The 23,569-nt window shown below is 38.6% G+C and overlaps 1 protein-coding gene across 6 annotated transcripts in view; it reads right to left on the bottom strand.

Moving 5' to 3' along the window:
• The window catches only part of cep112 (centrosomal protein 112), a 348,394-nt gene extending 328,490 nt beyond the window's left edge, over positions 1-19,904 (bottom strand). For 3 of the 6 annotated variants that reach the window (XM_062971149.1, XM_062971152.1, XM_008116693.3), the window contains exons 1-6: positions 19,644-19,903; positions 15,145-15,283; positions 12,708-12,898; positions 9,555-9,727; positions 2,614-2,710; positions 1,117-1,191 (exon numbers count right to left, since the gene is read on the bottom strand). In XM_062971149.1, the coding sequence (XP_062827219.1) occupies positions 1,117-1,191; positions 2,614-2,710; positions 9,555-9,727; positions 12,708-12,898; positions 15,145-15,244 (636 nt within the window). In that variant the 5' untranslated portion in view covers positions 15,245-15,283; positions 19,644-19,903. Of the gene's footprint in view, positions 1-1,116; positions 1,192-2,613; positions 2,711-9,554; positions 9,728-12,707; positions 12,899-15,144; positions 16,227-19,643 lie in introns of those variants that run through there. The other 3 variants (XR_010003101.1, XM_062971151.1, XM_062971150.1) reach the window with 3 other exon arrangements.
• Between the last annotated feature and the right edge of the window lie 3,665 nt (positions 19,905-23,569).

Below are 23,569 nucleotides of genomic sequence, written 5' to 3'. Positions count from 1 at the left end.
CACTGCAATTGCAGACTGCAGCCAGGAAATCAGAAGACGTCTACTTCTTGGGAGGAGAGCAACGGCCAACCTCGATAAAATAGTGAAGAGCAGAGACATCACACTGTCAACGAAGGCACACATAGTTAAAGCAATAGTATTCCCCATAGTCACCTAGTAAGGAAGGCTGAGAGAAGGAAGCTAGACGCTTTTGAACTTTGGTGCTGGAGGAAACTCCTGAGAGTGCCTTGGACCGCAAGAAGATCCAACCAGTCCATTCTCCAGGAAATAATGCCCGGCTGCTCACTGGAGGGAAGGATATTAGAGGCAAAGATGAAGTATTTTGGCCACATCATGAGAAGACAGGAAAGCTTGGAAAAGATCATGATGCTGGGGAGGATAGAAGGAAAAAGGAAGAGAGGCCGACCAAGGGCGAGATGGATGGATAGTCTTCTTGAAGTGACTGGCTTGACCTTGAGGGAACTGGGGGTGGCCATGGCCGACAAAGAGCTCTGGAGTGGACTGGTCCATGAGGTCACGAAGAGTTTGAGAGACTGTGTGAATGAAGAAGAAGAAAGAAATGTATGTTGTTTTAAAAATTCCAATCATAACCTTTTTCATCACTGAATACAGTTAATTTTCCGATTAAATCTATGATTTAAATTAATGTATACAGGTATACCAAAGGTGTATGGGTATACAGAACCCCTAGGATCTAAAGCTGTATATGCAACATATGCATTGGGAAACAGTAGTGGAAGGTTGCTGGTGCTTTTATTTTCTGCTCAAAAAACTTCCCAGAGACATCTGGAGTGCAATATAGAACATTGATCCTCCTATATGAGCCAACATAGTTGTTCTTGTTTTTAAAAATGCCGTCGAAGGGAGTAATGTTTTTGATTCATTTAATAGTATGCTCTAAAATGTTAGCAATTCATGGCAACATATCTATGTGGACCAGAATATCTTCATGTCAACTTGCCTTGAGGTCTATTTTGACAGCTATGTTGCTTAAAAATGAAAATGTTAAAATTTACTTCACTTTCTTTCCAATTTTTTTAAACCTTAGGATCTTATCAAATGTTGACACTAAAAACACCAACACATTTTATTCTGAAACCAATAATGAAATTTTACCCCAAGATTCCAGCTGTTGAGACGAGTCTCAAAGTCACTGTCATCCAAAGAACATTTTTTTGAACGATGGTCCTCCTGAAATATTTTTACACAAAACATGTTAATAACAATTATAGATATAAAGCAAAGATCAAAAGCTGCCATTTGCTAGAAATGTATTTTCTGCAAAATTTACAGCTTTTCTAGTTTCGGTTCAAAACAATCTGTCTTAACAATGCACACTTCTTCACATAGCATGGTAAAAATAAAACTTTGGCATAAACCTATGCATGTTCAAGTGGTCCTGAACAATAACTTCTTACATTCTGCATATTTTTTATCATTTGCTTCTACCATAAAAGTTTTCATGACAGGGTCTCTTCTGTGGAATGTCCCTTTGTCAAGCTATGATATTTCAATGCAAGAGCAGATAAATTATCTAGGATAGACTGCTTGAAAGATCAATTACAAATATGCAGCCCAAAAAGTGATAGTTTTTTTTAGTTTACTCTTGCAAATTGAAGTGTCAGAAGCAAATAGTTAGCTAGATGCTGAGTCAGATCAATAGGCCATTTCTTCTGTCTTACTGTAGCCATGTAAGCTGCAGCTTACCAACAACAGGTAAGGGAAACAGCAACTACTTCCAGAATCCCTTGCCAAGTATGCATGAAGAGCAAAACAAAGGGGCATAGAAACCACTACCTCCAGCAGGTTAAAAAAGATATACTGTATATGTTTGACAATCAAAGTGGAAATCATATCAAAATCAGAGGCTGTTCAGAGTAAAAGTCACCTGGATACATTTTGGAATAAGTTTTCAAGATGTCTTGAGATGGTTCATAACATTTTTTGTTTACTTATCTAACCTCAAAGCATTCCCAACATGTTTTCACATGGGAAGGACTACAAAGGCCTTCTAGATCAACCCCCTACCATGTATGAATACATATTAAAGCACTCATCTTTCATGATGCCCATCTCCTGAAAGATGCCTATCTCCAACCACTTTTTAAAGACCTCCAAAGGAGAGTCCACCACCCTCTAAGACAGTCTTTCCCACAAAGTTCTTCCTATTTACGTATTTATTGAAATTCTATCTTGTCTTTTTCCCAAAATGCATTTCATTCTTCCTAATGTTTTCAGTAATTTGATGCCAGTGCTTTATGTTGTAGTATTTGGTGTAGCAGACATTTTTTTCCATCTTCACTATGGCATTCCTTATAGGAGGCATTCTCAAATTGTGGCCCTCCGTCTCCTTGGGGCACCAACCCCCAGAATTCCTGGCCATTGAACAAACTGGCTACAGCTTTTGGAAGTTAGAGGTCCAAATAGCTGGAGAGCCTCAGTTTGTTTGTTTGTTTGTTTATTTATTTATTTATTTCCATCATTTCTATCCCGCCCTTCTCATCCAAAGGGACTCAGGGTGGCTTACAAAACTGGCAGAATTGATTAACTGATGTATAGCTGTACTAATAACCTTCTATGACAGCTTTATAGCAAATATTAAAAATATCTTACCAGTGTTTTTGATGGAGAGTTGTCATCTACTGGCAGATGAGGAGGACTCAAAGAATGAGACTTTAGTGCACGTTTTCCATTATAAGAGTACAGCTCCCTGTTGTGAGTTAAATGGAAAATCAGGACATATTTAAATATTTATGGTTTTAATACTACCCAGTATACCTCTTCCTCATATATAATTTTAACAAAAGCAAATAAAAACCAATGGTGGCATATTAACTTTTTCCTCTACCACTTTTTGTTTTTCATGGTGAAATGCAGAGTTCTATCAATGGTTTGTTTTTCCCAAAGTGTAACTACTACTTTAGAACAAATATTATCATCACAGTCATCTTCAAATACTACAAAACCTGTTTGGACAAACCTTTTAAACTGCATTACTTAACACACTATCTACATAACAGCAACTGCTCCTCTTAAAAACAACTATAATTTCATAGACGATACTTACAAAAAAAAGTGTAAGCAAATCTTCTATCTGGTTGAATAATAGATGAAAACAAAAAACCCTATTTAATATTTCATTAACATTTAAATGTTTAAGCATTCTATATTCTTCTAATTGTTAAACAAATTATTAGACCAGATCAGAAGTGTTCATAATACTTTGTTATATTTCATACTAATGCTAATCTATTACAAAAAGTGCTAGATCTAAGAACCACTTTGTTTTTAACCAATTTAATTAGGACTCAAATTAGGATTTGATTAGATAGCTGCAAACTACCGTAGTTAGGATTTGACTGCATGATATATTATGTTAGAAGTCTATCATTTTGACTATGAGACAACATAAATGCAATTGACAAATGATGGATAGGAACAAACTACTATGTTACAGAAACCTTCCAGTGCCTGACAAAGGCAGCTTAAGATGATCAAGAAAAAAACAAAAAGGTTACCAAAACAAATGTAGCAAACATAGGACAAAATAACAGACTGTGCAAAAAGAACACATAACAACAAGGAAAACAAATGAGATAAATAGAAAGTCTGAGGACTTCGAGAGGGTGGCTTGTTTGCCTAAGGCCTACTAGTGAATTTGTTAGTGAAATGCAATTTCTGGAAAAAAAATTGACTTAATTCTACAGTTTAAAAGCGGCAAGGCTTTAGGTATTGACTATATCCTGCTGAACTTATTAAGACTAATCAACATTAGTAGCTTCTGAAGTAGCTTCCCCTTTGACTTTAGCTGCATGATGTGAATCTAATGCACACACCAATTTTGGCAAGATCATTTAGCCAAAAAAAGGCGAGCAGTAGATTTGAGTACATAGTGTATCTATGTCAAAAAAAATACTGCATTCCTGCAGCAATCTTGTATCAATTGTTACAATCAATTTGTAAATGATCTGGAAGATGTAATATGGACCTCAATGGCCATTGGCCCAAAGTGGGAGGTAGGAAAATTTCACTCTGCTCTAGGCAGATGACAGAGTTTTTTTCAGGTTCTAGCCTTGGGTTAAACTACCTGCTGCACAAATTTCTGAATTACTGTTCACAAAATAATCTAAAAAGTAATTTTGGGAAATCTAAGATTATAATTTTGAGAAGACATTTTTGCAATGCAGATGAACATTAATGATCATGTTCTGGAAGAGGTTAGAAAATTTCTATTTCTAGGGACTATTTTCCATCCCATGACGTCATAATTCACAGATCTGAATTTATCAAAAGCACACACATTAGTCAAAATATAAAAAAGCACACCAGAGAACCAACATAATGTTAAAACAGTTGCACAACTACTGTATGCTTCTGCTATTTGGATTGGGGGAGTAACATCAGTGTCAAATAATCTTTGGATTGAATTTTTGAGGGCTCTCCTCCAAATCCCCAGATGCATTCCTAATACAGTTTATTGTTAGAAACAGGGCAATGTTTTCCTATTGCACTCTAGTAAAGCTTGACAGCTTTAAAATTTGGTTAAAGGATAATATTTCTCAATTGGGCACAGGCAAACCTCTTTATTTATCTCAGCATGTATATAAGTCATTGCTCAAAGCTTCCCACTCAAAAGGCTGCTATAATTGGTCTGTCACATCCCTCCTTTTACATTTGCGCTATGACACTGCCTTCAAATAAAAAAGACTATGGGATATTGCTTTCTGTGACCTTTGGGCTTGTTCATACTCATCCTGCATACAGAGCTGAGTATAGAATATGTCAGGCATTTTCATCTATGTGAGTATTTAAAGAATTTGACTGTTGTTAATTACTGCAGGGTTTTTTCAACTAAGGCAATATTTAATGAATTTAATGCATTTGCTCTGAGGCAAATTTTCTGGTGACTCTTATATCAAAAGGTTATGTCCCGGTTGTAACAGAGAAGTAGAATCCACGAAGCACGTTCTTCTTCCTTTTTCTTCTTCCTTCTTCTTCTTGGAGTCTACAAGTAGGCTCAGCACACAATTGATCCATTAATGGCAAATTGACCCAGAAGATCAGCCCAATTTTATGTCAAAGTATAAGAATCCCAATATGACTTTAGTTGTTGCTACATTTTCCACTGAGCCAGTCAAGATTAGAGAACAGTTAATCTCGAATATTAGATGAGAATGTCTGGATAAGCTCTGCCTTACATATATGATTTCACCAATTGTTCTTTCTGTTCTTAATTTATCTTATATGTTATGTCTTATGTTGTGAATTTGAAATTGCTGGATCTTTGGACTATAACAGAAAATTGTGATTGCAATTTAATAGAGGGTTTTGCTATCCAAAGCTGATAAAACTATGGGGCTAGATATGAAATGGATTCCAAATTGAAAGTGGATGAATGCACCAATCTAGGCTTCTCCTCAAATACACGTGGCATGTTTCCAGTACACATTTCTTATTAGATAGACCCTGACTGACATAGAATCATAGAATCATAGAATAGTAGAGTTGGAAGAGACCTCATGGGCCATCCAGTCCAACCCCCTGCAAGAAGCAGAAAATCGCATTCAAAGCACCCCCGACAGATGGCCATCCAGCCTCTGCTTAAAAGCCTCCAAAGAAGGAGCCTCCACCACAGCCTGGGGGAGAGAGTTCCACTGCCAAACAGCCCTCACAGTGAGGAAGTTCTTCCTGATGTTCAGGTGGAATCTCCTTTCCTGTAGTTTGAAGCCATTGTTCTGCGTCCTAGTCTGCAGGGCAGCAGAAAACAAGCTTGCTCCCTCCTCCCTATGACTTCCCCTCACATATTTGTACATGGCGAACATGTCTCCTCTCAGCCTTCTCTTCTGCAGGCCAAACATGCCCAGCTCTTTAAGCCGCTCCTCATAGGGCTTGTTCTCCAGACCCTTGATCATTTTAGTTGCCCTCCTCTGGACGCTTTCCAGCTTGTCAACATCTCCCTTCAATTGCGGTGCCCAGAATTGGACATATTCCAGATCTGGTCAGACCAAGGCAGAATAGAGGGGTAGCATGACTTCCCTGGATCTAGATGCTATACCCCTATTTATGCAGGCCAGAATCCCGTTGGCTTTTTTAGCAGCTGCATCACATTGTTGGCTCATGTTTAACTTGTTGTCCACGAGGACTCCAAGGTCTTTTTCACACGTACTGCTGTCGAGCCAGGCGTCCCCCATTCTGTATCTTTACATTCCATTTTTTCTGCCGAAGTGAAGTATCTTGCATTTGTCCCTGTTGAACTTCATTTTGTTAGTTTCAGCCCATCTCTCTAGTCTGTTAAGATCATTTTGAATTCTGCTCTTGTCTTCTGGAGTGTTAGCTATCCCTCCCAGTTTGGTATCATCTGCAAACTTGATGATTTGTGCCTTCTAACCCTTCGTCTAAGTCGTTAATAAAGATGTTGAACAGAACCGGGCCCAGGACAGAGCCCTGTGGCACTCCACTCGTGACTTCTTTCCAAAATGAAAACGCATTGGTGAGCACCCTTTGGGTTCGTTCGCTTAGCCAATTACAGATCCACCTAACAGTAGTTTTGTCTAGGCCACATTTTACTAGTTTGTTTGCCAGAAGGTCGTGGGGGACTTTGTGAATAGCAAGTGCTGCCAGCTATATTTCAGAGGACGGAACTAGCAAAACTGCCTCTAAGTATTCCTTGCTTAAGAAAACCCTATGAAACTCACTGGGTCATCATAGGTCAACAGACAAAGGCATGCATAGCCAAACTCCTTCTCTACACCACTGTTCCAGATGGACTCTGGCATGATAAGCCAGGTTCTACCTTGAACAAGCAATTAAACCAACCTTATACAAAATTCTTACAAAAACATGCAATAGCAGCAATTAAACAACAAATAGCTATAAGATACAGAAAAAAGTTATTCAACAATAAGGAGGAGCACTATTTTCAACCTATGGATAGGTATATTTTAGCTAACAAATTGGATTTGTTCCTGGGCATTACTTTGGTACCTGAGGTACCAAAGACAGAAATACAGTGGAAAGAATAAGAATAGATTCCCACTGCCATGAAAAAGCAGTTCAACAGGTTTCAGCAGACATTTTATTCAAAACTAACCACCTGCTCATATGAAATAATGACCAGGTCAGGTAAACTTGTTTTGGAGACAAAAATGTTTTGGATCTTCTAGAAACCATTTGAAAGATTCTTCCAATACATAACTAGATTTTTTTAATTAGCTTACAGATCTATTATTTTAAAATATGCTGGGTGTAGACTGGGGGTCCCCAAATTACGGCCCACAGACCACATGCAGCCCCTGAAACCATGTATCCGCCCCCTGAAGCAGCAGCTCCCTTCTCCTCTGCCGAGGAAGGCACATGCAGCACGAAGGAGAAGGAGAGGAAGGCTTTCCCTCTTCTCTCGCCCCATGTGCACCTTTCCCGCCACCACTACCTCCCTCGCCCGGTGCGTGCTTTCCAATGTTTTGCTTGTCCTTTTTATCACGATATTTTAAGTATTATTTAATTACTTATTTGATAAATAATTAATTATTAAGGGGTACTTTGCTTGTGCTTTTGGAAGCATTACCAAAAGGCAGAAGGGGGTTGGTATAAATGGCCCAAGGGGTCTCTTCCATTTATTATTATTATTATTATTATTATTATTATTATTATTATTATTATTATTATTGCTCGATGGCCAACTATAGTCCAGCCCTCCAACGGTCTGAGGGACAGTGAACTGGCCCCCTGTTTAAAAAGTTTGGGGCCACTGGTGTAGACGATGAGACTGCCTTAACTGTTTTCCTCTTTTTCTTATGTTTTGCTCTTTTTGCATGTTCAGTAAAGGATCCTTGAAGAAGCTGCTGCTTATCCCATCTTCTGCAAGCAAGTAGAATTCTACTCTTTCTCAACTCAAGCTTTATTGCAGTATTTACTGCAGACACAGTGTTGTAATTTGCATTTATCTAGCCCTCCTACATTATCTATCCAATACTAATTCTGCAAATAGCATCCAGTACAACAGAAAGCAAGAAGAAAAAAGTGGAGGCTGTGTGGATATACAAAGTATTTATCAAAAGGACCTGCCTTCCCAGATGCTTTGTTTACTGAGGTATACCTGTGTGCCACACTTTGTGTGTGTGTGTGTGTGTGTGTCTTATACTAAGGTTCAGGCTGTTATCAGCAAATCAATATGTTTTGGAGCACCGCTCAGCATGCTCTGCTCATATGTAACTTAATTTGAAATCACTAGGAGCATGAACAGTTCCTGCACATTTTTTTCAACATGGTTCCATCTCATGTATGGTTGCTTTCTGACTTTCCCCATTTATTCCCCACATTTGATTCTTTCTTTTATGGAAATGATCACTACATTTTAATAACAAGGCAATTATAGGATATGGCCTCCTTTTTTACAAGAGTGTTTTTAGAATAACATTCAGATGACCTCTCAAGAAACAGGTAGTTCTAGGCAGGCCTGAAGTGACATACCTTCATCCCAACTAAAGTTATTCAGGGAATACACAGTCAACACAGGAACAACACAGCTTTATTAGAAGAGCATGAATCCTGCTTTAACAGAACAGTAAGCAAACTACAACACTCTGATATTCCATTATCTCTGAAAACTGGCCATGGTTTTTTGGGCTTATGGAAATTGTACTCCAAAATGTTTTAAGTGCACCAGATTGCCTACACATGCTTTGTGGGGATATGATCCAAATCAAGAAAATATAGGCCAGTCTTCCTCTGTTTCATATATGTTGGGCCAAAATTCCCATTATGTCTAATAAGCATGCTCAATGGCCATGCTAGCTTGGGATGATGATAACTCCAAAACACTTGGAAGTCACTACATTGAAGAAGGCTAGGCTTAGTCAATGTAAATAATTGGAAAGTACAGTAAATCTATTAGCAATATTTTATTTAATTAAAATCCTTCAATTTCCTTCAATTTCTGAAATGGAACCATTACTGTTATCATCACGTATCCAATAACTCTTCCGTATTTATAATTAATTCTGAAGAACAGTTTTTCAAGTGTACATTAATCCCAGTAAGATCAGGATAAAAGCAAGGGAGCAGCACATTTACAAACATATCTAAACAATGAACTAGCAGGAAAGGTAGCCTCTGTCACTCTCTTCTACAGAACACTACCACCACCTGCTGACAATTTTTGTGTCTTACACAAAGAAACCAGAAACAGTCTTCCTGAAAATGATTTCCACTTTTACTGATTCAATTGCAAACAGTAGCCAAAGTAGCTACAGAAAAAGCCAAGTTTTTGTTGTTGTTGTTTTGTGTAACTAGCCAATCACAAATTGCAGGACAGCAAACTAAACTTATCACAGAAATTAAAGCAAAATAGTATCACAAAGTCCTTGTAGAATCAGCAATCAGAATATTTGGTTCGAACAAAGCGAATTCCTTTCCATCACATTTCATATTTACCAATATAAATACATTTACTATCAAAATGGTCAAACTTTTATTTTTATGAATTTTATGAATTGTTTGTTTTTTGAAAGTGTAGACAAGTAAAAACATGTATTATTAAAGTACTCAATTCTTACCTTTGTACAGATGGAGTGGTTACCAGGGCAGACTCCTCTCTAAAAGAATGTATCGAGGATTTGTCCTGCTTACTTTGTCCCAACTCTCCCATGACCCAGTCTGGTAAGTCTCCTGCGCTTTCAGTTGAGTCATTCAGCATTCTTGCTGAATTTGGTTCATTGAAGTAGATAAACTATATTAAAAATATAGGATTTTTTTAGTTAAAATTTTCAGTAAAAAATGCTAGCTTGTTTGTATAAACTTTATGCATCTCCATATCCTGCAATTACATTCAGTCAACATTTAAATATGTATTGTTCTTAACTGCCTTAAGGTCAACTTTGATTTCTGACAACCCTAAAAATGAGAGTCCTCCAAATCACCCTGTCCTCAACAATCCTGCTTAGGTGTTGCAAGTGTGGCTTCCTTAAATCATAGAGCTGAAAGAGACCAATGGGCCCATCCATTTCAACCTGCTGCTATGAAGGGACACATAATGAAAGCACTGCCTAATTGAGTCTACCCAACTGAAATATCCATCTCTTTTCCTACTGCCCTTCACCATCAAGCCTTTTAGTCTTTTCTAGTGACTTGATTTTTCTCATGATATGGCCAAAGGCAATAATATAACAATGTTGTTATCTCTCAAAAACAGTGCTCCCGGTTTTAACTCTTGCAGATTGTGTAAAACACTGTTTTTGCCATTATCCATACACAGTCTTCAAAGATCTGTAACAGACTCAACTTGAATAACCCTTTCATATTTATTTGGATGGTCCTTTGATACCCAATACATATAATGTCTCCTTTTTCAAAGTCACTGTTTTCAGTGTATAACATTATCACCTACATACAAACAGTTCCATTAAAACTCTTAATATTTTACTATCAAACATCAAACACATCATAATTTATGTTATATTAAAAGCTTCAGAGGAAGACATGAGTAAATCTCCACTAAAAACATCTTTCTAAGAAAACCCTGTAATAGGTTAGTTTTAGGGTTGCCATGATTTGGGAACAACTTGCAAGCAGTCAACAGCAAACTATGATCCAGGACACCTAAGTCCTAGTCTACTGCCCCTGTATTGTATGGGTTTTTGTATCTATATTGGTCTCTTTGCTTCCCTATGCTCCTTTTTATTATTGAATCAACTTTTATCAACAATGTTACACTGGACAAACTCTTGAAACAATGTTCATGTCTTAGGAAACACTTTCATTAAAAGTTATTGTTATTGTACAGCTCAAAGGTTTATTCTTTCCCAATTACAATTTCCTGCAGACTTTGGGATTCCAAGGACCCTGGTTGTCTCCTGTAGGGAAATTTTGTCTGTGTTGTTGTTTTATTTTGATATAGCAGCATGTACAATATTACTACATATGAAGATGCATGCAGACTTCTCTTAAATTTGCCCAAGGTTTCACAAGAAAAGGTTAAAGCAGAACTGGTGGACACACAGAAGCTATTTGTTTTTATTACAGTATCACAATTCTCATAACAATCCACCTCTCTTGCTTTTTCAACCCTACTCACGTTTGAGGGTAGTCCAAAATTTCTGTGAGAACTGAAGGTGAGAAAAACTGCAGTCAACAGATTGGTCGCGTTCACCAATTTGTATCGCAATATGCAATTGTTTGAACTATGCTCTATCACAATGCTGAAGCCACACCATCCTTTCAAATGCATTCTTTCAAAGAGGCATACTGAATTTCCTCAGATAACCAATATTTCAAACAGAGGTTCTATACTGGCAATATGTAAATTATGTTGCAAGATTAAATGAAAAATATGTTTGAGCACCTACATATCTATTTCATATTTTCACAGCAAGTTGGTTAATAACTAACTTTAGTGGCTGAAATAACAAATACATAACATGGAACAAATGCGTAACACACTATAATCTGCAGTGCTGACACACTTCTACATCCTTCAGTAACCTGTACCCCAAAGCCACATGAAACCAGAGTTATATTGCTGTTGTTCTTTTCGTATTTTCTTTATTTGGAAGCTGTTTTCAGACTGAAGATGCAATAATTATTGTTTCTGTCTTTTCAACTTGTTTTTCATGTTCTCTGGTTTGAATAAAACTGTGAAATAGTACATCAAGTATATCTCTTGCATGTACTAATAGTACATGCAAAAGAAACACACAACCATAGGATAGTTTTAAATTTATATTCAAGTGACTGCATACAATCATTTCATGCTGAGAAATATCAATTCCTTGAAAAATACCCTATAAATAAATGTATACGCCTAGAGATCAACCCAAAAAACCTGTGTCGAGTTACCTACAGGTCAATGTGAGTAGTATACATTAACTCTTATTGAAAAAGGCTTACATCTAGTGTTGTTTAACACTACAGTAGAGTCTCGCTTATCCAGCCTTCACTTATCCAACGTTCTGGATTATCCAACACAATCTGGCTCCCGTCCAGATCCACAGCTGTTTCTCTAGGCAGCAAGAACTGACCTTTGTACAGATTTAACTTCTGACAGTGTTGTTATTCTAAGTTCATTCTATGAAATTCTATCTTTATTTGTAGTCAATTTTTCAGTAGTCAATGTTTTCAATACATTGTGATGTTTTGGTGCTAATTTGTAAATACAGTAATTACTACATAATGTTACCGTACATTGAACTGCTTTTTCTGTTGATTAGTTGTAAAACATGATGTTTTGGTGCTTAATTTGTAAAATCATAATGTAATTTGACGCTTAATAGGCTTTTCTTAATCTCTCCTTATTATCCAACATTTTCGGGTATCCAACATTCTGCCGGTCTTTTTATGTTGGACAAGTGAGACTCTACTGTACTTCTTTAATGTCTCTATGGTAGCCTTCCACACTGGCATAGCTCTAGAGTAGTGGTTCCCAACTATTGGTCCTCCAAGTGTTTCAGACTTCAGCTCCCATAATTCCTAACAGCTGGTAAGATGACTAGGATTTCTGGGAGTTGAAGTCCAAAACACCTGGAAGACCAAAGGTTAAGAACCAGTGTTCAAGAGAGTTCCCTAGCTTGCTACAATCAATTTTAAGGGTGGGAAGAGCAAGTGAGAACATCTCCCGCCCAGTTCTATTTATAGAATTACCTCCCATCAATATTACATGTATTCCCATAAACACAGAACACAAACCCTTGTAAGCTGTAATAAGAGTCATTCACCATATATGAAGGAAGAGTTTTCAACATTCCTTTTTCTGGTTTCTGCACAAAAGGTCCCTCAAGCACACCCTTCTTCAGCATATGGAGAAGCAATTTTGCATATAGATTCCGGTTCTTTCGACCAGCAATTCCTGTGCCTGCACCTGAAGGCTCACATAGTTTCTTAATCCAAAGGGCACATCTTTCACGTTCTTAAAGAAAGAAAATAGAAATTGCATTGGTCAAAACATAAGACGTTTTAAAATAACAAATACTGTACCTTTTACAAACAATGTAATATTTTGAAATTGCATGCTTATATGCTTACTCACCAAAATAAATGAGTTAGCCTTGCTACTTCATTACTCCTTCCACCCATTAGCCCTTTTATTTTGGAACTATACTATATTTGAATATACTTAGACATTTTCCTCACATAAAAACAAACACATTTCACACAAATATATGTTTTCCCAAGGTACGTGTACAAAAAGAATGTATATGAAACAGATTTATATATTATCAACACTCACAAAAATGTGCTATCATGAAGATTCGAGTACTGGCATCCATCTTCACATCACAAGTTTAGTTTTTACTAGGCATATCACTTTCCCCAAATTGTGAGTTGTGACTGCTAAGCTTTCAGTTCACTATCCCTCACCAGCTGTGGTAGATAGTTCATTTTAGTAGATTTTTCTTGGACTTAGCAGATAATATTTGGATTTTAACTACAGATGTCTTATCTGCTGATCACTGTATATGCTTACATTTATCAATTTTTTTAAATCATGTTGTACTGAATGGTGCTGCTTTTCCACCAGAACAGGAATACTTCCATATTAATAAATATAAATAGATATAGCATGTCCCTCATCCTTAATCATTACAGTGATATTGTATGCATTTCTAAGGTCGCATCTACACTGAAAAATTAATAATGTGGTCCCACCTTAATTTCTTATGACTCAATGCTATGGAATCATGTGAGTTGTAGTTTTGCAAAGTCTTTAGCCTTCTCTGCCAAAGAATGCAGGTGCCTCACCAACTACAAGTTCCAGGATTCTATAGCATTGAACCTTGGCAGTTAAAGTGGGATGAAACTGCATTAATTCTAGAGTGTAGATGCAGCCTCAGTTGCAATGGAAGGCACTAAATTGAAATGCTTGACCACAAAAAGGTATATAGTACAGTGATGATACATTTCACTCCAACATTAGGGGCTACATAGCATAGTCACTCTAATCTATTTTCTTCATCTCTGTCAAAATGTCATCCATTTACTCAAGTGCTGACTCTAATAATTATGTTTAAATATTTCAGACAGAGGAAGCAATTCAGCAGTTATATTACATTTGTTATTTCCTTGTCACTCGCTGTCCACTAGCAGATTCACAAACTATCAACATCAGCAACGTGACTCAAACAATTACTTTGCAGATTACATCAATTTAACAAGGCCCCAATTGTTTCTAATCTCTAAATTTATGAAAATGCTTTTCTACCTATCAGTAAGCCATGTTATTAGGTAACATGCTCCACAATCAGATGAAGAGGTTTCTAAAACATATTTGCAATTTTATAAAATTATATAATCCTGGAGAATATTTTTTTTAAATTTGCATTAACGTGATGTGATTAATTATAATAGAAATTAATAATTTATGTAAAAGTATATTTACGTCATTAAATTAATACAGATTATTCATGATAATCCTTCTTAACAGAAATGTTTAAAAGATAAACTAACAAAATAAATTTGAAGAGTAATGCCCATATGCAGCATTTTGCATAAAGGGATAAGCCAGCAATAATGTGTAGAAAACTTTATGAGAAGCACAAGCTAGATAGATACAGACTTTAAAAAGCACCCTGGGTATAAATATCACATGCTGCACTCACACACACAAGTGTAACTGTGTGCTGTAGAATAATAATAATAATAATAATAATAATAATAATAATAATAATAATAATAAATTTATATCCCATTTTTGTCTTTTGATTGAGATGCAATGAGGCTAATGTCAGCTGTATCATAAACTGAGAAGGTCACATTCTTCAAACCCACTAGTGCCTGAACCTCCATGGTGAAATGGATTTTCATATTACACATACCTAATCTTTTAATTTTCAATCATTCTTCTCTAGAAAAAAACAGCTGAAATACCTATAGCCATAAAATATTTGATTACTTGTGTTTGATAGTAATAAAGGTGATCTGACAAAACAGACTTAGCTTTCAAAGAATGTGAGTATGCAGTTCTCTACATTCTACTCACAATATATCAAGAATATGTAAAACTACAAGTTCAGTTGATCGCATTTGTTAATTACATGTAGCTCAGTAATCAGCAAAGCTCAGATTAAAAAACACATCTGTTTATTTTATCTGGCTTACATCTGCTTCTATACAATGAAAAAAAATTAAAGGATAACATTTCCTCCTAATGGTTACCTGGTTTATGAGGGAGCTTCAAAACATAAGGTTTCATATCCACAACACAGTGATCAAATTCTGCATCCAGTTTCTCCCACGTTACTTCCTCACTGCTCATTGCGCTGAAATTAGCATACAGATATGCTTTAAAAGATCACTAAATAGAAAAAGAAATAAACAGTAGCACAACACATATGAAAACTAGCAATTAACATAACACAATTCTCTATACAAGCCCAACAACCCACATACATTCACTGTTAATAAAGAGAAACATTCAAAAACTTCTAGCACATATATTTCAAGAACAATTGAGTTCATTGATTATTCTTCAAATATTCCTTCACAAAATCATAGAATCATAGAATTGTAGAGTTGGAAGAGACCTCACGGGCCATCCAGTCCAACCCCCTGCAAGAAGCAGGAAAATCTCATTCAAAGCACCCCCCGACAGATGGCCATCCAGCTTCTGCTTAAAAGCCTCCAAAGAAGGAGCCTCTACCACTGTCCAGGGGAGAGAGTTCCACTGCCGAACAGCTCTCACAGTGAGGAAGTTCTTCCTGATGTTCAGGTGGAATCTCCTTTCCTGTAGTTTGAAGCCACTGTTCCGCATCCTAGTCTGCAGGGCAGCAGCAAACAAGCTTGCTCCCTCCTCCCTATGACTTCCCCTCACATATTTGTACATGGCTATCATGTCTCCTCTTAGCCTTTTCTTCTGCAGGCTAAACATGCCCAGCTCTTCAAACCAGTACATTACTCTCCGATAAGCCAATTTAAATGTACAGTAGTATAAAATGCCACCTCCTCTGCTACTCTCCATTCCAGTGTTTCTAGGTTCACATGCAATAACAGATAATAGCACGCGCACACACACAGACATGAACAATGTCTTCAAGAAGTATACCATAGAATCATACTAAGGGGAAAACAATACCCCTCTAGCATTTATAGCATACTAGAGCATCATGCTGGGGGACCTAGAAAACACCTAAAAAGAACATTTTTGGGACACAGATAATAATAATAAAACTTAATTTATACCCTGCCACCATCTCTCCACAGGGACCCGGGGCGGCTCACATGGGGCAAGGCCCGACCAGCACAATTTACAAATAACAACAGCATAAATACATTGAAAAATATATATAAAAAATAAAACACAGTAAGACAATAAAACAAGAGTTAATACAGCAGTAATAATATCAATCAACCACCAAGTACAATTCAGTCAACTTCATTGGGGGGGGGGGGGGATTGCTAGTAAGTGCCACATCTAGTGTTCTTACTGTAGGGGTAGAACAGGGCAAAAGAACGGAGAAGTTTGAGGACACTGTGGATTTGTCAGGGTCTCATCCTCCTGGCCCCACTAACCCACTTTTCCAATCCTGCACTTGGCATAGGTAATGTCCCATTATGTACTGTCCTCCAGCAACAACTGCATGACGCTGCTGCACAAGAAATTAGACTAACATTTCTTTTATTACTCCTGGAACTATTGAAACAGTTAATTGAACTGCTATTCTTGAAATTCTCAAAAAAAAAAAAAAGTAACTGCGTTAGTCTCTTGCAGCATAAGGAGGAAGGGGGAGAAAACAAAAGTGGCAGAACCTTTAACTGGTTTTTATTTTTGCGAACACTTATGTGGACATAAATCCACTTCTTTGAATGCTATCAACTTTGGGTGATTTTTTTAGGGAGGCTATCATTACCAAAGTTACCAAAATTCAACATGAACTAGGTAGTGCAATCCAATGTCTATTCAGAAATAATCTTTGTTGAATTCACTAGGGTATACTTCATCTTTTGCAATCTGTATAAGTATTTCTCACTGAAATTTTACAGGAGTCATTATCACCACATGAGACTAGGCCTAGTCACATATCTTTGTAAATTCAGTATTGCTGTTTAACAAAGGAGTACCGAGAGCTTCAGTTTCTTTGAGAAAAATCAATTTGTATAAAACTTCCCATTCAGATAAACGTACATATGTCATTCCTAAATTTGATGCATATAGCAAGTAAAGCTGATTTTGTTATTTGTGATGTTGTAAATGTGTAAAGGAAGACCCTGGCATCACAGGGATTCAGCCCCCATAATTTTTTATGGCAAAAAATGACAGATAACATCTCTTTGAATGTGGTAAAGCAGGAATTCATCTTTTAATTAGACTTTAAGAGGGGGGGGGGGGGGGAGGAGAGGCCCTGTATCTTAAACCATTGGGAGATTGACAGCCACTTCTGGTTTGGACATACTCTCCTTCATCGTTTTCTGATATTTGAGAATTTAGCAAAAAAAAAAAATGTCAGCTAGACTCATCAAAATCCTTCATACCTAATATGAATATCTTCTGAGCTTTTGTTGCTGTTATTGCTTGCCATTAAATAAATTCTGAACATATTGACTTCCCCAAGAGTCCAGGGTGCATCTGTATCTGTAGAATGAATGCAGTTTTACAGCACTTTAATTGCCATGGCTCAATGTTATGGAATCTTGAGAGCTGTAATTTAATGAGACACCAGCATTCAATGACAGAAAAGGCTAAAGACTGTTCAAAGCTACAACTTCCAGAATCCTATAGCATAGAGGCATGGAAGTTAAAAGTAATGTCTAACTGAATTCATTCTACTGTGTGGATGTGCCCCTATTGATCCCTTTTTGCTATTTATAGAAATTCTGAAGGCCCCAGATACTGGAAGCTAAACAGGGTGATGCCTGGTTAGTACCTGGAAAGGGATCCATCAAGAAATGCCAGCTGCTGTAAGATATATTAAAGCAATAGTAAACCATGTGTGAGTATGCCATGCCTAAGAAAACCTTGACACATAGGGTTGCCATAAGTTCAAACAACTTGAGACACACAGAATCATAGAATCACAGAGTTGGGTTGTATGGCTGTGTGGAAGAGCCCTCAGAGTGCATCTACATTGTGTAATTAAAGCACTTTGCGATGACTTTAATCTCCAAGCAATGCTATGGAACCCTAGGATTGTAGTTTTACTAGGGTCCCTTCCACACAGCTGTATAAGATGGATTATATGGCAGCATGGACTCAGATAATCCAGGGCCCTTCTCACAGCCATATAACCCGGAATATCAAAGCAGGAAATCTCACAATATCTGCTTTGAACTGGAATATATTGCAGTGTGGACTCATATAACCCAGCTGAAAGCAGATATTGTGGGATTTTCTGCCTTGATATTCTGGGTTATATGGCTATGTGGAAGGGCCCCCAGTTGAAAGCAGATATTGTGGGATTTTCTGCCTTGATATTCTGGGTTATGTGGCTGTGTGAAAGGGCCCTTGGTCTTTAGCCTTCTCTGCCAGAGTGCTGGTGTTTCATCAAAGTGCGAATCCTATGATCCCATATCACTGAGCCATGGCAGATTAAGTGGGATCAAACTACATGTCTTATACAATGTAGACACAGCCTCAGGACCCTTCCACACAGTTGAATAAAATCCACATTGAACTGGCTTATATGGCAGTGTGGACTCAGATAACACAGGGCCCTTCCACACAGCCATATAATCCAGAATATAAAGGCAGAAAATCCCACAATATTTGCTTTGCACTGGGTTATCTGAGTCTACATTGACATATATTCCACTTCAAAGCAGATAATGTGGGATGTTATTCAGCTGTATGGAAAGGACCCCGGTTCAAAGTAGATGTTGTGGATTATCTGTCTTGATATTCTGGGTTATGTGGCTGTGTGAAAGGGCCCTTGGTCTTTAGCCTTCTCTGCCAGAGTGCTGTTTTTTCATTAAACTGTAAATCCTATATCATATCATTGAACCATCACAGTTTAAGTGGAATCAAACTACATCCCTTATACAATGCAGATGCAGCCTCAGAGACAGGCAAAGGCAAGCCTGCTCTGATCAAATCTTGACAAGAGAGCACCATAAAGGCCCCTCCACACAGCCATATAACCCAGAGGAAGATAATGCAAATAATACACAATATCTGCTTTGAACTGGGTTATCCGAGTCCACATTGCCATGTAATCCAGTTCAATGTGGATTTTATACAGCTGTGTGGAAGGGACCTTGGGGCACCTCCACACAGCCCTTTATCCCAGAATATCAAGGCAAAAAATCCCACAATATCTGCTTTGAACTGGGTTATCTGAGTCCACATTCAGATAATGTGCGGTTTTCTGTCTTGATATTCTGGAATAAAGGGCTGTGTGGAAGGACCCCTAGTCAGAACGACTGGAAGGCACGCAATAATAATACCCTCTCCCCTAAGTGTTGTCAAGATGGAACATTTATTCAGCATGTTTACTCAGAAGGAAGCCAAGGTCTTGCGTTGGACATCCTTAAAACCTCTTAGGCCCCTTCCACACAGCTGAATAAAATCCCAGTTTCTGCTTTCAACTGAGCGGCAGTATAGACTCAGGTAACACAGTTCAAAGCAGATATTATGGGATTTTCTGCCTTGATATTCTGGGTAATAGGGCTGTGTGGAAGGGCCCTTACATCTGTTTAAATCGGTTTCTTTTGAGTCTAATTACCTCGCGCGGTCCACGACGTCGAGGCTTTGGGCGCCGCCACAGAAAGGGGATGGAGCAAACTCCCACCCGAGTCCCAAACCCACCCGCCAAGCTACAGAAAGGTTCGTTTGGGAAGGAGGAAGGAAGGAAGGCAAAGCTGCCTCCGGGGCTTGAAGTGAGGGAACAACCCTGAACTGAAGGAACTGAGTGGCAGCGTCTGCTACCAAGCAGAGCCAACGGTTTAAACCAGCACCGCCCTTTCGCGCCTGGCTCCGAGCGGCTTCCGCTTCCGGCCGAGGCCTGCTGGCTTGTAGTAGTAGAACCAACCGTTGCTAGGCGACGCGTTGCTAGGCGACACGGCAGGGCTGCGAACTCTGTGGGGAAAGTGAAGGCCTAACCGAGGCCCTATCTCGTGCCTACTGCAACATATGAGGGCCCTTCCACACAGCCATAGAACCCAGAATATCGGCAGAATAACCCACAATATCTGCCTTGAACTCCCAGTCCACACTGCCATATAACCCACTTCAAAGCAGATAAGTAAAGGGAAAGGTTTTCTCCTGAGAAGAAGTCTAGTCGTGTTCGCCTCGGGGTTGGCGCTCGTCCGTAGACACCTCCAAGGTCATGTGGCCGGCATGACTGCATGGAGCATGGTTACTTTCCCGCAGCGGTACCTATTGATCTACTCACGTTTACATGTTTTTGAACTACTGGGTTGGCAGAAGCTGGGGCTAACAGTGGGAGCTCACCCCGCCGCCCAGATTCGAGCCCCCGACCTTTCGGTCAGCAAGTTCAGCAGCTCAGCGGTTTAACCTGCTGTGCCAGCAGGGGCTCCTCAAAGAAGATATTGTGGGATTTTATTCAGCTGTGTACAAGGGGCCTCATATAATCCAATTCAAAGCAGACAATGTGGATTCTCTGCTTTGATGATCAGGATTATACGGCAATGTAGAATCATAGAATCATAGAATAGTAGAGTTGGAAGAGACCTCATGGGCCATCCAGTCCAACCCCCTGCCAAGAAGCAGGAAATCGCATTCAAAGCACCCCCGACAGATGGCCATCCAGCCTCTGCTTAAAAGCCTCCAAGGAAGGAGCCTCCACCACAGCCCGGGGGAGAGAGTTCCACTGTCGAACAGCCCTCACAGTGAGGAAGTTCTTCCTGATGTTCAGGTGGAATCTCCTTTCCTGTAGTTTGAAGCCATTGTTCCGTGTCCTAGTCTGCAGGGCAGCAGAAAACAAGCTTGCTCCCTCCTCCCTATGACTTCCCTTCACGTATTTGTACATGGCTATCATGTCTCCTCTCAGCCTTCTCTTCTGCAGGCTAAACATGCCAAGCTCTTTAAGCCGCTCCTCATAGGGCTTGTTCTCCAGACCCTTAATCATTTTAGTCGCCCTCCTCTGGACGCTTTCCAGCTTGTCAACATCTCCCTTCAACTGTGGTGCCCAAAATTGGACACAGTATTCCAGTTGTGGTCTGACCAAGGCAGAATAGAGGGGGAGCAGGACTTCCCTGGATCTAGACGCTATTCCCCTATTGATGCAGGCCAAAATCCCGTTGGCTTTTTTAGCTGCTGCATCACATTGTTGGCTCATGTTTAACTTGTTGTCCACGAGGACTCCAAGGTCTTTTTCGCACACACTGCTGTCAAGCCAGGCGTCCCCCATTCTGTATCTTTGATTTCCATTTTTTCTGCCGAAATGAAGTATCTTGCATAGGGGCCAAATATACGCTGTGGTTGCATGCCTTCAACTCCTTTCCAATGTAATGGTGACATTATGGTGAACATACTATGAGGATTTTGTGTTATGCTTTACTACTGGCATATATACCAGGCATTGTCCAAGTTTGCATATTTTTTGCGGCATTCTTTCTTTTTTTTTTCTTCTTTTTTTTGTTGCTTATACCTTGTCCCTTTCATCTCTCTTTCCAGGGGTCCCCAAACTAAGGCCCGGGGGCCGGATGTGGCCCTCCAAGGTCATTAACCTGCCCCCCGCCCTCAGTTTTATAATATATTTTATATCAATTTTAATAATATAATATATTGTATATACATATAATATTGATAATAATGATAATATGTTATATAATACGAATAATAATACCATATAATAATAATTATATGTTATATATTGTATATTATATAATAGTATAGTGGTAAAGTTCAATGTACAGTACAGTCTCACTTATCCAACGTAAACGGGCCGGCAGAACGTTGGATAAGCGAATATGTTGGATAATAAGGAGAGATTAAGGAAAAGCCTATTAAACATTAAATTAGGTTATGATTTTACAAATTAAGCACCAAAACATCATGTTATACAACAAATTTGACAGAAAAGGTAGTTCAATACACAGTAATGCTATGTAGTAATTACTGTATTTACGAATTTGGCACCAAAATATCATGACGTATTGAAAACATTGACTACAAAAATGTGTTGGATAATCCAGAACGTTGGATAAGCGAGTGTTGGATAAGTGAGACTCTACTGTAGTAGTATATAATGCTAATATTGTGCTATGATAATAATATTATATATTGTATGTACATGCAGCTGCTCTGAGTCCCCTTCGGGGTGAGAAGGGTGGGATATAAATGTAGTAAATAAATGCAGTAAATAAATAATTTTAGACTTAGGCTCGGCCAAAGTCTGAAATGACTTGAAAGCACACAACAACAACAGTCCTAATTAACTTGACTATCTCATTGGCCAGTAGCAGGCCCACACCTTCCATTGAAATCCTGATAGGTTTATGTTGGTTAAAATTGTTTTCATTTTTAAATATTGTATTGTTCTTTCGTTGTTATTGTTGCACTACAAATAAGACATGTGCAGTATGCATAGGAATTTGTTTGTATTTTTTTTCAATGATAATTCAGCCCCTCCACAGTCTGAAGGATTGTGGACCAGCCCTCTGCTTCAAAAGTTTGAGGACCCCTGTCTCTTTCTTTGCTTCTTCTCTTGTTTTCCCTGATACACCTTTTCTTTCTTTCTTCATTCAGAACCCTGCCGTACAGCCATATAACCCAGATTAAGAAACCACCGTCATCGTGTTAACCATGCCACTGGATGTTCACCTCACTCTGTGAAGACTGTGTTTTGATCGGCTTATTTAGTTTGTGCCAAAAGTATTGTATAATAAATAAGTTTAAAACTGATAAAACAAATGGATCGCAAGCAGGTAAACAGTTTTAGATCAAAAGCGGGCAGCAGCCACTGCACTGTCTGTAGCTTTAAATGATTCTTCCTCTGTGCACGAGGCAGGGCATGGTGGGCAAGCATACAGATGCGGAGTTGTTTGTTCTGTTCCACAGTTGCACAAGGTGGAGGATTCTTCTAGGCAGTGCCATTTAGCCAGGTTGTCTTTTGATATGCCCACTCCACTTCTGAGTCTGTTCAGGGACCTCCAAGTTGTCCATTCCTGATTTGCCCCTGGAGGAAGACCCTCGTAGGATGCCATCCAGTTTATCTGCCCACAGGGATACTCTTGCTGTTGCTGGAGGAACTTTTAAGAGGATTGGTGGTTCTCATGAAGCTTTTCTTTAATTTGAGTCTACTGGGAAGAGGCTGAAAGCCATGTAGTGAATGGCTTTCACAGTATTCAACCTTATTTCTCTCACAGTTAGCAACAACTTCCCATCACACATCAAAGGGGGCAATGCCAGCTAGCTTGTAGAGTTTATCAACAGGTGCAGGTTTAAGGCATCCTGTGATTATTCTGCATGTTTCATTCAGTGCTATATTCACCTGGATGTGCACTGACCTTCACACATAAAAAATTTACATATTCGGACAATTAGGGATCACCTAACCATAACTCAGAATATTAAGACAGATAATCCGCAATATCTGCTTTGAACTGGGCTATCTAATTCCACACTGCCATATAATCCAATTCAATGTGGATTGTATACAACTGTGTGGAAGCAGCCCCAGTCATT

Source organism: Anolis carolinensis, chromosome 2, assembly GCF_035594765.1.
Source record: "Anolis carolinensis isolate JA03-04 chromosome 2, rAnoCar3.1.pri, whole genome shotgun sequence".
Lineage (NCBI taxonomy): Eukaryota > Metazoa > Chordata > Lepidosauria > Squamata > Dactyloidae > Anolis > Anolis carolinensis.
Note: the sequence above shows the minus strand (reverse complement) of the source record. Positions and strands in the feature narration are given on the sequence as shown.